This window comes from Theobroma cacao, chromosome 4 (genome assembly GCF_053813885.1).
Source record: "Theobroma cacao isolate CCN51 chromosome 4, ASM5381388v1, whole genome shotgun sequence".
Lineage (NCBI taxonomy): Eukaryota > Viridiplantae > Streptophyta > Magnoliopsida > Malvales > Malvaceae > Theobroma > Theobroma cacao.
This window is the reverse complement of record NC_142642.1, coordinates 38,783,190-38,795,682: the sequence shown is the minus strand read 5'-3', so window position 1 is coordinate 38,795,682 and position 12,493 is coordinate 38,783,190. Positions and strand designations below refer to the sequence as shown.

At 34.9% G+C, this 12,493-nt stretch overlaps 1 protein-coding gene across 1 annotated transcript; it reads left to right on the top strand.

The window, feature by feature from the left end:
* The first annotated feature begins 5,757 nt into the window (after positions 1 to 5,757).
* On the top strand, positions 5,758 to 9,696 carry LOC18603298 (uncharacterized). The gene is made up of 5 exons (XM_007035183.3): positions 5,758 to 5,799; positions 7,353 to 8,138; positions 8,660 to 8,848; positions 8,958 to 9,083; positions 9,164 to 9,696. Exons 1-5 carry the CDS (start codon positions 5,758 to 5,760, stop codon positions 9,269 to 9,271), a joined length of 1,251 nt encoding a protein of 416 aa, XP_007035245.1. The 3' UTR covers positions 9,272 to 9,696.
* Positions 9,697 to 12,493: the final 2,797 nt, after the last annotated feature.

Genomic DNA, 12,493 nt, shown 5'->3' with positions numbered 1-12,493 from the left:
GGAGAGCCGAAGAAAAATAATAATAGCAAATCAAGACGGGTCAACCCATTAGGGATATTTTATGATTTAATTGGGCTTATTTTTGGCCCAATAGACCAGATCCAAATTTGGGCCCTTATATATAATTTTGGATCAGACGTTAATTTCTTATTCCCTGGAAGCCTGCTGCCTAATCATTGGTACAGTATTAGGCTTAAATACAATAATAAAGGAATTATCTCACTTACATGTAAAGTTAACTTTTTTATTATATAAAAAAATTATTTTTTTCGTATTTATATAAATCTTTAACTCTAACTAAAAATATAATCTGATTTTATAATTTAACTATCATATAATTTAATCATGATAGTTATCACATTATCAAGTCACATATCACGTGGATAAAAAAATCGATTGATCTTAATTGTTATTATTTTTAATTAAAGTAAATTTTTTTTAGGTACAATAATAAAAAAATATTGAGGTTTTGTCTGTAGTTATAGAACTTTTTTAGTATTTAAGCCTTGTTATTACCAAGTCATTTTAGCAACCTAGCCTGGTTTATATAATTGGCTTTAACAGCTGGCTTTGAAATTTGCAACGTTCTGGAAACTTTAGATGGGTTTGGTTGATGAATGCTATGTCTTTGTATGCATTTTATGTGACAGTAACGACACTCAACCCATCTTTTTATCTGTTTTTTTCTGGTGCTTTTGATCAGAGAGCATGGTTTATATATCTTGTGGGGTTAAGGGAAGTTCAGTAGCAGAGTTGGGATCCCATCCGGCAGGCCTCAGGTCATCCCTTTGGAAGTTGGTGACATAGTTGCAGTCATACTAAAACGAATCTGTTCAAAGATTTGACAGCTTCTCACTGAACCATGGCACACTCACAAGTTTGATTGAGTGTTGAAGTACCATAATAGAAGCCTGTTTGTCGTGCTTGCAAGAACAGTGAAGTTTGTTGCCATGAACAATGCTTCTGCTTTCATTTTTGATTCGTGAAAAAGAAAGAGAGAGACAAAAACCCCAAAGGCAAAAAGAGTGGAGCAGTATTTTTCCAGTTTTTGCATTAGGTGTATATATATATATATATATATATATAGCTTAGTGGGGCAGAAATTCTCTTGGAAAAATATCAGCAGACTTGAAATGCCCGTGGGTCGAGTCATAGATAGATTAGTTGAGAGTGCAGGTTTTACCCTGATTGGGAAGAACATTGTAGAGATATAAACATGAATATTTTCCAAAATGTGTATTTGCCAGTTTATACTCGTTTTGCATTAAAAAAGTGAGACACTCAAACTGATAAAAAATTTCAGATTATTGGTTTGTTTACTGCTTCAAAGCAGAATATGTGACTGGTAAAGGAGTAAGGCAAGATATATTCGCTGGCAAATTGGCCTTAAGTAGGTATAAATCTTGCTCAGACATCAATGTCAATCTTTCTTAGCATATGGCTCGCATGAATGATCTGATCTTAAACAGAGGAACATTGTGTGAAAACAAGGGCAGGCAGATGCCTGATGTCTTGATGTTAGATTCCCTCACACCAAGAAGCTGCTTAAGAATTTAAGATTAAGTGAATAAATCACTTTACTTTCGATTAATAGGAGCATAGAATCTGCACTTCAGCTTTTAATGAACCAGATTGGGTTTCCATCAGGTTAAAGCACCAGCAATGAAAAGCTGGGAACAGGTATTCAAAATTCAGCAGAGAAAGTGAACAAAATTTTGACTGAAAGCTGACTGGGAAAAGATTGATGCTGTACAACATCTTTGACTAAAGCTGATCACACTGGGAATTGTTGACAACATCGTTAGAAAGGTGGCATCTAACACGACAGGAGTAAAATCTATTGGATTGCATTAAGAGCTGGGGAACAAATCCATCTTCACTTTTGGCCTCTTGCATGTGGTGCTTTAAGGAAAAGAGATGGGACTGCAGATTGTCTGTAGCCAAATCGTTGGATAGAAAAGTATATTAGTAATCCATGTTTACAGGTGAATTCCTTTTTGCCTTGAATAATTATCATAACCTTAAGACACTGCTCTAGATATCATTTTTTAATTAACAGCTACGGGGAAAACCTTCAAAGAATGAGTAATTAATCTGTGAAATCTTTAATTAGAAAAAAGAGGCAGCATGTTAATTTCTTACCCTCCCATGCATATTTTTACTGGTCTGAAAGATTTTTGCAGTTTGACATTGCATTTGCAGTCTGAACCAACTACAGTGCCAAACCAACCCTTAGTCAATGCTGCTTAATTTGGCTAGACATTTCATGCTATACTAGCGTTTACTGCAATATACATATATATATATAGGAAAGAGACCTTTGGTTTAAAGCATGGGGATTAGCCATAAGAAAAAGCATAACATCATGCAACATTGCAGCAAAGGCATGCTTAAAACTACTAATCATACTGCTACGCATCATCTGCTTATGAGAGTGTCTCTTTCCCAAGTCTAGTATCGAAAAGCATAAGTGCTTCCATGGGAATAAGATTTATCCCTGCATTTCCTGACTCCTTCTATCCCCTCAACGCCAAGAATCTATGTCATCTTTTGTGTGTGAGTGAGAGCCGTGATAAGGTACAACATAATCTTTTATTCCAAGCCTAGCTAGGATAGTTTTGCTTTCTTATAATTGTTCTGGCCATTTAGTAAGAATATTTTTCACTCTAGGAAAGAATTTCCATCAAACAAGGAAAAACCAATTCATGCTAAACGAATTTTTTTACCAAAAAGGCAAGATGGAAGCTCTATGGAATAGGTTGCATTGCCATAGAAGGTGGTGAGGATCGATACAGACTAGAGAATTCGACCAAAATTGCATAAAGTTGGTGTCAAAAATAAGTTAGGTTGGTGATGGAAACCCTAGCATAATACATGTACACCCCATAGCTAGATAAATTTTTAGACTTAGAGCGTGACCCAAACCCATAATCTTGTGACAAGCAAGCAGAGATAAAATTCCTGTTCTATACACATAACACTCTATGGAAAGACCTTGAGAGAGGGTAAATTGCTACTCCAAAGCAACCTAGTGCATAAACTTTTTTGGGTCAAGGGGATGCTTGTGTAGTAGGTCTGTCTTTTCCAAAGACCAGGGAATCGAAAGGTGGAGCCAGAGCCAACATCTTGGTTGGAGTTTTGTTCTGTTGCCAAATTTTATGTTTGTGCTTCTTTTTATCATGTTTTGGACTGGTACTCACATACACTCTCTAAACATATTTTTCTATCCTAAATTCTTAATCAATTGCTTGAATCTTGAAAAAGAACCCAAAAGTGACAGTACGGTGAGTATTGAGAGATTGAGAGCAGCCCTTTAAAAGGTGAGAGAACAATTCAGAAGTAGGCCTTAGCCTGATGCTTCACGGGGCAGTGTCTTCCAACCAACCATTTCTCCGGACCCAAATTTTCCTAGAAAATGTAAGAAAAGCTTGAATTTCCTTTCCTTGTTTCCAACTTGAAAAAATCTCAAGAAAATGGCTGTATAATCTTCTTGTTTCATTCAACGTTGTTATTTAAATGAAAACACGAAAAGTATACAAATTTAAAACTTCATCGACGATATATAAAACAATCATCTTAAAACATATTTATCATTTGAAGTTTACCGAGACAATGAGATTCTTCCTATCAATGTCAATTTATATAAAAATGCCAACTTGTGAAGAAGGGTACCATACAAACTCCTTCATGAGCATGGATCACGGAAAGCCAGGGGGGCACATGGAGGGTTATGAAAAACCTAGTATACCTAACTCATTAAGTTGGAACCTGAATGGGGTTTGATTTTGGTCTATAAGGGTGTATATAGACAACAATTATACCTATACAAGGCTGAGAGAGATGTTTGGTTAAGCATGCATTTGAATAACATTTTCCATTGCCTTACAAACATACAAGAATTAGAAAAGTAAAAAAAAAGAAGAAGAAGATTTCATAGTTTCATTCTTAGAAGCTTTGCCTAAATTAAATCTAGTTAATTATGCTGAGTTTTCTTGCTTTCACCCATTTTTATTTTTTTTTAACTTTTACATGCGGGTATTGTATTCGATATTAATATATATATATGTATATTCATATTTAAAGAATCAAGTCCGAATCTCTAATCTCCGATAACAAAATTTTCTCTTCTTCTTACATTTTCTTTTCGTAAAAGCATTTATTTTATACATTTATGAATGTGAATGTCCCCAACTTGAGGGAAATCTTTTTTTTTTTTCAATAATTGAAAGCATTTGGCTTTATTCCCAACAAATACTCATTATTCTAATTAATACATCTTCTTACTTTTATTGTTGAAAAGCTATTCTACACGGATCTATAGTGGGGGAAAAAGTGATCCCAAAGTGCATGGAAACACAAGTTTTAGCTTATCAAGGAAACTTTGGAATTTGGCAGTCCCTTTATAAAGCATTTGGTAAACCGTTTAATACTTAAAATGAAACCCCTCCCCACCTTCATTTTGTGGCAACTTTTAATCTCTTTTCTGGGCTACATCTGCACCCTGTTTAAAACTTTGATACAACCAAGACATAAAGCTATATGCACCAATCAATTTCAACACCTATGGCTAATGAAAAGCAAATTCGTTCACTCTATAATATAAAATCGAAAAAACGAAACGAATATATTACATAAATAATTTAATTTTATCGTTATGATTTACATTGATAAAACACTTAAAATGCACATGGTAAGATTTATTTTTTTTTTTTTCAGGAGTGTTAGCCATGAAAAGACCCGAAGAACAAGAAAAGGACATTAAGCAGGTGATGGGTACATTGCTCTATACTTCTTCTTCAACACAGCCTGCCAAAATCTATTACCTGGACAAGACATTTCTATGTTAAATCATTATCATGTGGCTTTAAGGGTTGAGCTAAATTGGAATCAGGTGACATTTGCTTCATCTATATCCTTTGTTGACAAAACCCAACATCATCAAAAAAATTCCTATGCCATATTTATTCCAAGGTGCTATACATTCAGCCATTGTCGTGTAAAAGTGATAAAATCCCCGTGACCAGCACTGTTGTTTTGTAGTGACTGTGTGGAATTGTATTAACAAGCGGGTTATCGGGGGAAATTTTCAGTTAAGAAAAGAAAGTTGTTGGATTCCAAAGAAACAAACAGCCGAAAGAATGGGGTAAGGGCTTGGTCAACTTGATTTCGCCTAGACAAAAAAAAAAAAAATCGAAGAAGTCGATGCCACGTCAACCGACAGAGCCACTTGTCACATATTCCATGTGTCGCCATGGTAAAATGCCACGATGGCAGGGAGTAAACTCTTGGTCCATCGTAATTCTCGTGTTGACACAGAAGAGTAAGCCAGGGTGGCAAGCCACTTTCGGACAGCGCAAAGAAACATTTGCCTTAGAGTTTTTCCCCCTCTCTCTCTCTATATATAACTAACTTTTGACACCCCATACCTTCCATTTTCTTAGCTAACTCACAACGTTTTTCTTCTCAAACTTACACCCCAAAAACTAAAAATCTGGTTTTTTTTTTCTTCCCTCTTTCTTTCTCTCCATAAACCGAAAAAAACCAAACAAAACTTTTTCTTGTTTCGTTTCTTTCGTCTTATAATATCTTCGTTTTTCTTGTTCAAATGGGTTTGTCTCTATCCTCCACCTTAGCTTATTACATTTTAAGAATAAGGGTGTAATTCAGTAGCAAGATATATATTTGCTGGTTTTTATCATTCTTAAGGCAGCTTGATTCATCAGGTTCATTGAGAAAAAGGGAAAAAAAAAAAAAACCATGTTGCAAGACGTGATTCATCCACCGGAGCAGCTTCCCATTGTAATTCTCCGAATTCTTTGAACCATTTTTCTTCTTCATGTCATTTGCATTATATTAGAAATATCATTTGGTTTTGTTTTTCGTTTGAATATGTCTGCAAAAATTATAGTGCCAACTAATTAGGAACAAAGATTCTTTTCGTTAATGGGATTGGTTTCTTGCATCTTTACAAAGGGTTACGTGAGCTTATGTCTAATACTTTGATTGGGATGATATAATTCTAAAGCTGTATTCACTTGATTTACATTATCTTTTTGGTTCCTTGTTGCGTTCTCCCTAATGTTTTTTGCCTTTTTTCTTTTCATGTCATTTTCGGCTCCTATCATTTTCATGCCTCTTTTGTTTCCTTGTTCCACCTTTCATTATAAATATGTATTCGTTCAAAGTGAAATACAAGATAGGTGGCTCTGACCAAAATAATGGCACTGCGTCAGTTTTAGGCTTTGTTTCATTTCTTTTCATTGATTGAAAGAGTCATAGTTTGCCACGAGATTGTCTCTGGGGATATCATTTCGATCTTCTGAGAAATAACCATTTACCCTCATGTCAAAGCTGTTATTATCTTAGGAGGAGCAGCATCTCCTAATCTAATCCTGTTGTTTTCCTGATCGTTGTTTCAACTTTTCTTTTGATCACTATGGAATAAGTAACTTTTCATGCTTCTTGTTTAAGCTTTTCTAATTGTGATTCTCCCTCCTCCTCTTCTTTTTTTTTTTTTTCCTTTTAGTGAGATTGGGTGAAAGACTCTTAAGGACAGCATCTCACATGGATAACATAAATGGGTTCTTGTAGTGTTCTTTCAATTCCGATTGTTTGTTTAAAGTTGGCTCTTTTTTCTATAAACTGAACAAAAATTAACATAGCATTAACTTCCCTCTTTGTTAAATGCTTCTGATTTTTTGCAAACACTGGGGTACTTTGAGTTCATACATGTCACATGGAGCACAGATACACAAATCTTTTTCTTCTTTGTACGAAATATCCACTATCAGGTTATCCTCCTTGTGAGATTGATCTTATATGTTTCTGATCAAAAATGGAAACCAGATTGCTGCATAGCAACCACACCCATGAACTTGGTAGATGTCAATCATCGGTCCATCAAATTCCCTTCCTGCATCCAGAGAAAAAAAAAAGAGTTCTATTCTGAAACAAAAAAAGGGTAATACTAAAAAATTATTCAATGAAAAATGTAGTTAAACAATAGGCAGCTCATGGCATAGCCTAGTTGATAACCTCATCTCTACTCAGACTTGGAAGTTCCAAGTAGCTCGCCCTTGTTGACCCGAGTGCTGAAAATTCAGGTTCTTTAGAGAGCATTGAGTTTAAAGTGTAACAGTTTCTTTCTCAAACTGTGTCTGATTAGACAGATCTTGTTGATCGGTAAATTAGAATTAGATTTCAAACCCCATCTGATGAAAATATGAAGAATCACGATGGTTGTATGGCTAAAGAAAAGGTTATTGAGCTTTGCATATGTTGCAGTACTGCTGTAATAGTTAATTATGTAACTTTTTTTGATCTATCTAAACATTGTTTTCACTGTTTTACAGGATGATATACCAAGCCCGATTAGTGGTCCAATTTTCGATTTTTCTGATCCTGATCTTTTCTCAGAAGCCCTGCAAAACTCTGAGGTCACTTCGTCTAATTATTGCTATGAAGAGAACTCCTCCTATGGCAATAATCTTACCATACCACCAGACATTGAAAAACTCAATGGCTACCAAGATAACAATGGAAATACTAACTCAGCGACCCCCACTGCCACCAGCACTACCACCACCACTACAAGCACCAACACAACCGCCACAGCAGCCACTAACCATAACAATAGCAATCTGTCCATAATCTTTGATTCCCCAGATGAGATCGACAACGACATTTCTGCTTCTATTGACTTCTCTCAATCCCCTTCTTTTTCTGTGCCTCCATTTCTAACTCAACAAGACCAATTTGACCTATCTTTAGTGCAATCTCAAATCCAATTAGCTGATGTTGCAGCTGATGGGCTCTCACAGTACACTGCTGACCCTGTTGCCCCTCTTATGGGGCTTCCGTTACCATCTGTTTTCGATGAAGATTGCTTGTCTTCTGTGCCTTCTTATGTACCTTTAAACCCATCATCTCCTTCTTGCTGTTTTCTTAGTCCTGCCATGGCTACTTTCATGCCTGCTGGGGCTATGACTACTGCATTGTCTGCTGACAGTTCTGGGATTTTCGCTGGGAGCATTCTCATGGGTTCTGAACTGCAACCACAAGAGTTGGAGTATCAGGGTGATAATGGAATTTTCTGTCCAGATTCAGTGCAGCGCGTTTTTAACCCTGGAGACTTGCAGGTACTTGTTTAGTTTCAACATTTGATAATAAATCGGAGCAGTTCCTTAAGATTGCAGTTTGCAGAACTTCCTCAAGTAGTTTTTGTCCATAGTTTTTCACTCAACTAGTTTTTGTCCTCATAATGATTGACAGTTTTTCACTCAACTAGTTTTTGTCCTCATAATGATTGACTACAAGTTGAAAACCATTACTAATAGATGGTCCTTACATGGAACTGCTTGGCATGGAAGGTAACTGCCAAACATTGAATTTAAGAATCAGGGGATATTTAGGGAGGCTTCTGGTCCCCCTTCCATTTGACCAAGCTTAAATTCCTGATGAATTTTCATTCACCTGCATTCATAGGAGCATGATTTTGGACTAAACCAAAGAGAACCACGTACTTTCTTTGAGAATTCATCCCCAACATGTCATCCCAAAAAGAGGGTGGAAAAAGACCCAACCTGTTGCATTTTAGGATTAAAAAAAGCAACTACAATTCATTTAACTTTGCAATCTTTCTATGTGATTGTTCCAAAAGGCCCTCAGCAGTGAGAGTCAACAACTGGTGGGAGCGGCTGCCAGCTCTACTCCTTTAGCATCAGAGATCTCGAGTTTGGAAGATTCAACTTTCAACAAAGTAGGGAAACTTTCTGTTGAACAAAGGAAGGAGAAGATCCATAGGTACATGAAGAAAAGGAACGAGAGGAACTTCAGCAAGAAAATCAAGGTCCCTTCTCTCTACGCTCTAATTTCAACATCTATATGCATGCAATTTACTATATTAATTATTTAATATCTCTTTCTTCTCACCTAAATTTTTACAACCAAATCTGCAGTATGCCTGCCGCAAGACGCTAGCGGACAGCCGACCTCGAGTTAGAGGACGATTTGCAAAGAATGATGACTTTGGAGAGACCCCTAGGCAAGCCTGTAGCAATCATGAAGAAGATGATGATGATGAAGTAAGTTTGTTTTCCTTGAATTGCACTGCCTAATTATTCTTTCTGATACTTACTGATACTTTGCTTTCATTTCCCAACAGGTTGTTGTGAAAGAAGAGGAAGACATGGTTGATTCCTCAGATATCTTTGCTCATATTAGTGGTGTCAACTCCTTCAAATGCAATTACCCTATCCAGTCCTGGATTTGAATAGTTTTTCATTAACAACAAGTCTACTAAAATTTTGCAGGACCCCTGTTTCAGACAGGATTTCTTCATCCGGGTTTGGTTTTAAAAAAAAATCAACAAAAAGGGAAAAAAAAAAAAAAGAAATAATTGGGTCCTATGGTATACAAATAATCAAGTCAGGATACCATAGACAGTGAATAAAAAATTTGTAACTTTTTGTAGATATGTATATCAGCCCCACCTGTATCAAGTTCAATGTCTGTAATCTGCACAATTAACAATCCTAAGGCATTCTACTTGCCAGAAATCACTAGCTGAAGAGATTAATTTATGTTAGAGTGTGAGTTCAAACAAACACTTTCTATTGTTGGAATTGCTTGACTCATCTAGTACTACATTAATTTCTTCGAAGTGAAAACATTGGATGTTGCTTGTTGATGCCTTCATCTCAGTTCATGTACACATTTTTGTAGTCTAATCTACCTTTTTTTGGATTGGCAAATGGCAATGCATTTTTTTTTATTTTATTGCTTTTTTTAGGCATATTCTCAGTGTGAAAATGGCTACTTGGATTCAATCTTGCATATGACTAGTGGGCTTTATCAAGCGTAGGCCTACAACTGGTCATGCATCAACCAAACCCAAGTCTTGCTCGAGAAATGCTGAGCCCAAGCCTTACCAACAATGTTTTCTTCCTTTAGAAAATGAAAGCTGTTTTCCATTTGCATGTCTCCTATATTGTTGTGTTCATTGCTCCAAGTGAAATGAAATACATGTTACTCACTCAATTAAAGTCAAAAACAGAGACTGACCTATAAATTCAAGGGTACAAAAAGGTATTATTTGACCTTTCTTATTCTCCACTCCTCAAATCCCTTCCATCTTCAATGAATGTGAGTTTTACACCTTTGACCCAAACTAATTGCATGGTTCCCATGAAATATTTCATTAGTTACATTGATTTAATCCTATAAATTTGTGGGTATTGCCTTTTTAGATGTTGAAAAATTAATGGGAATCGCATGGTATTTGTTCTCCCTCAAGGTTTATATATGTTCTAGCTAAGTTCAAAAAGTCTAACAAAGTAACATCTACAACCCAAAGTTGAATATTAATAATGGTCTACAATGCTTTATATCTTCAAGTACAAACTTACTATGATGCCATTGCCATTGAGGACCGAATGGAGTTGGTATACATCCCATGAAACAACTGTTGTCCATCATGCTGACTATCATAGTATTTTTTTTTTGGTTTAATTATCTCTAATTAGCATAATTATTGTAATCAGATTCAATGAAAGTGTAGGCAATAGGGGTCATGATCAAACCCTGGAAATTTAAGCCCCTGAATACAATAATTGGACTCTAATGGGGTTTGACAAAAGGGAAACATAGGGGAGAGTTAGGTATACATGAGCAAGACAACAAAAAGGGGGTATTCATGTATTTGTCAAAAGAGGTTGTTGGGTAGGCGGTTCCTAAGAAGATCGAAAGGGTTTGTTCAATTTAAAACTAGATAGCTTGATTTTTGATTTAGTCAATAATTGTCTAATATATGATCTTGTTGGACCCACTTTTCTTTTTAAATTTTTATTTTGAATATTCAAATTGCCGGGAATTTGGGGGATTAGACGATTGAAAATATATGCACCACTAACCATTGTGTTTTTTTTTTTTTTTTGGCGGGCTTAAAGTACTCCCAATGTATAGTCAAAATGAAAAATCAAATCATGTAAATTTTTTTTTTTAAAAAAAAATGAAATGCCGGGAAATATTTTCAATTTATTTTTCATTGTCTTGTATTTTAATTTTCAAAATTTTTTAATATTTATTTCGATAAGTTAATGACATAGTTTGAAATGATTGGAGATTCTTTGTCTTCTTAAGTTACAACTATATATATTAGCTTTAAGTTTTAAAAAACTCTTGTATTATGGCCCTTTCTTCAATTAAGTTTTTCATTTTTTTATTATATTTAAATGAATTCTTAAATTTTGAGTTAGGTTTAAATAAGTGTTTAATCATCATCAGACCTAATGCCGATTAATTTCTTTTATTCATGTGGCATATGCTTTTTTTAGAGAAGAGGAATTCGAACTTATTTTTTTTAAGTAGGGAGATCATGCATTAATTAATAAACCAAATGCTCAAAGATATATAACTTGACGAGTTAACAAGACAAAAATAGATTTTATGTATTTAACTCTGTTATCATTACATGATCATATTAACTTGTCAAGTCATATGTTACCTAATAAAAAAAAACCAAAACCAACTGATATTGGTGTGATACCTTACGTTTCACATCAATATAAATGTGATTGTTAAGAATTATGTAATAATTTAATTCCATCGCTACTAACAACTTGAGTTTAAATTTTTGAAGATTATGTGATTTAGACTAAAAAATTGTTAGACTAGTGTTTAGGCTTGGATCGTTAATGATTATTAATTTTTCAATAAAGCTCGTTTGGATTTAAATCAAATTTTAAAGACTTGTTTAAATGAAATAAAAAATTTGAATAAAGAACCATAATACAAGAGTTTGTTTTAGATGTAATTTTCCAAGTAGGAAACAATGCCATGAAAATTCCTCATTCTCACATCACATCTAAGGCAAAATGGATTTTCCGATGAAACTTCACTTTCATATCGAATGAATTGATGTAAAAGAGAGCCATGGAAAACTTCCATGGGAGCGTATAGTCTCAGGCTACATTAGTCTAAACTACACTGAAAGGATAGAAGAATAGCTCTGAGGTTGTCTGATGTGGTAGTTAAATATCAAATCCTACATGCAATTTCTCAAGCCTTTCTTTATCACATTTGATGCAAATGAAGACCAAAAATCCCATGCATAACATGGCAGGTCGAACACTGTTGGACCTAATGAAATAATGGGGTTTTGAAATTTTGTTTTGATTTGAACAGGAGACACAATTTTGGATGCGCCAATGGGAAGGTTTTTGGTTTTCCATGTCATGGCACCATAGTTCCTAGTTAGTGGAGGAACCATTTCACATGTTCTTGACTTATTGCCCCATGATTGCCACTCAACGGAATCAGAGCACAGAGACCATCAGCCACTTTCTTATTGCATCACACTTGTAATGGACACATTCAAATTTATGAGAGGGAAAAATTAAAAAAAAAAAAAAGAAACCCATGAAATTTGATTAAAATGGGGGTTATTTGAGTCAAATTAATAGTAATATAATGAAATTTTGGATGAAATAATTTA

Excerpts from the sequence above, each read along its gene's own strand:
- LOC18603298 (XM_007035183.3), top strand. The coding sequence starts at position 5,758 with ATGTTGCAAGACGTGATTCATCCACCGGAGCAGCTTCCCATT. Across the intron at positions 5,800-7,352 it reads CACCGGAGCAGCTTCCCATT|GATGATATACCAAGCCCGAT; the intron begins GTAATTCTCCGA and ends ACTGTTTTACAG. Across the intron at positions 8,849-8,957 it reads ACTTCAGCAAGAAAATCAAG|TATGCCTGCCGCAAGACGCT; the intron begins GTCCCTTCTCTC and ends CCAAATCTGCAG.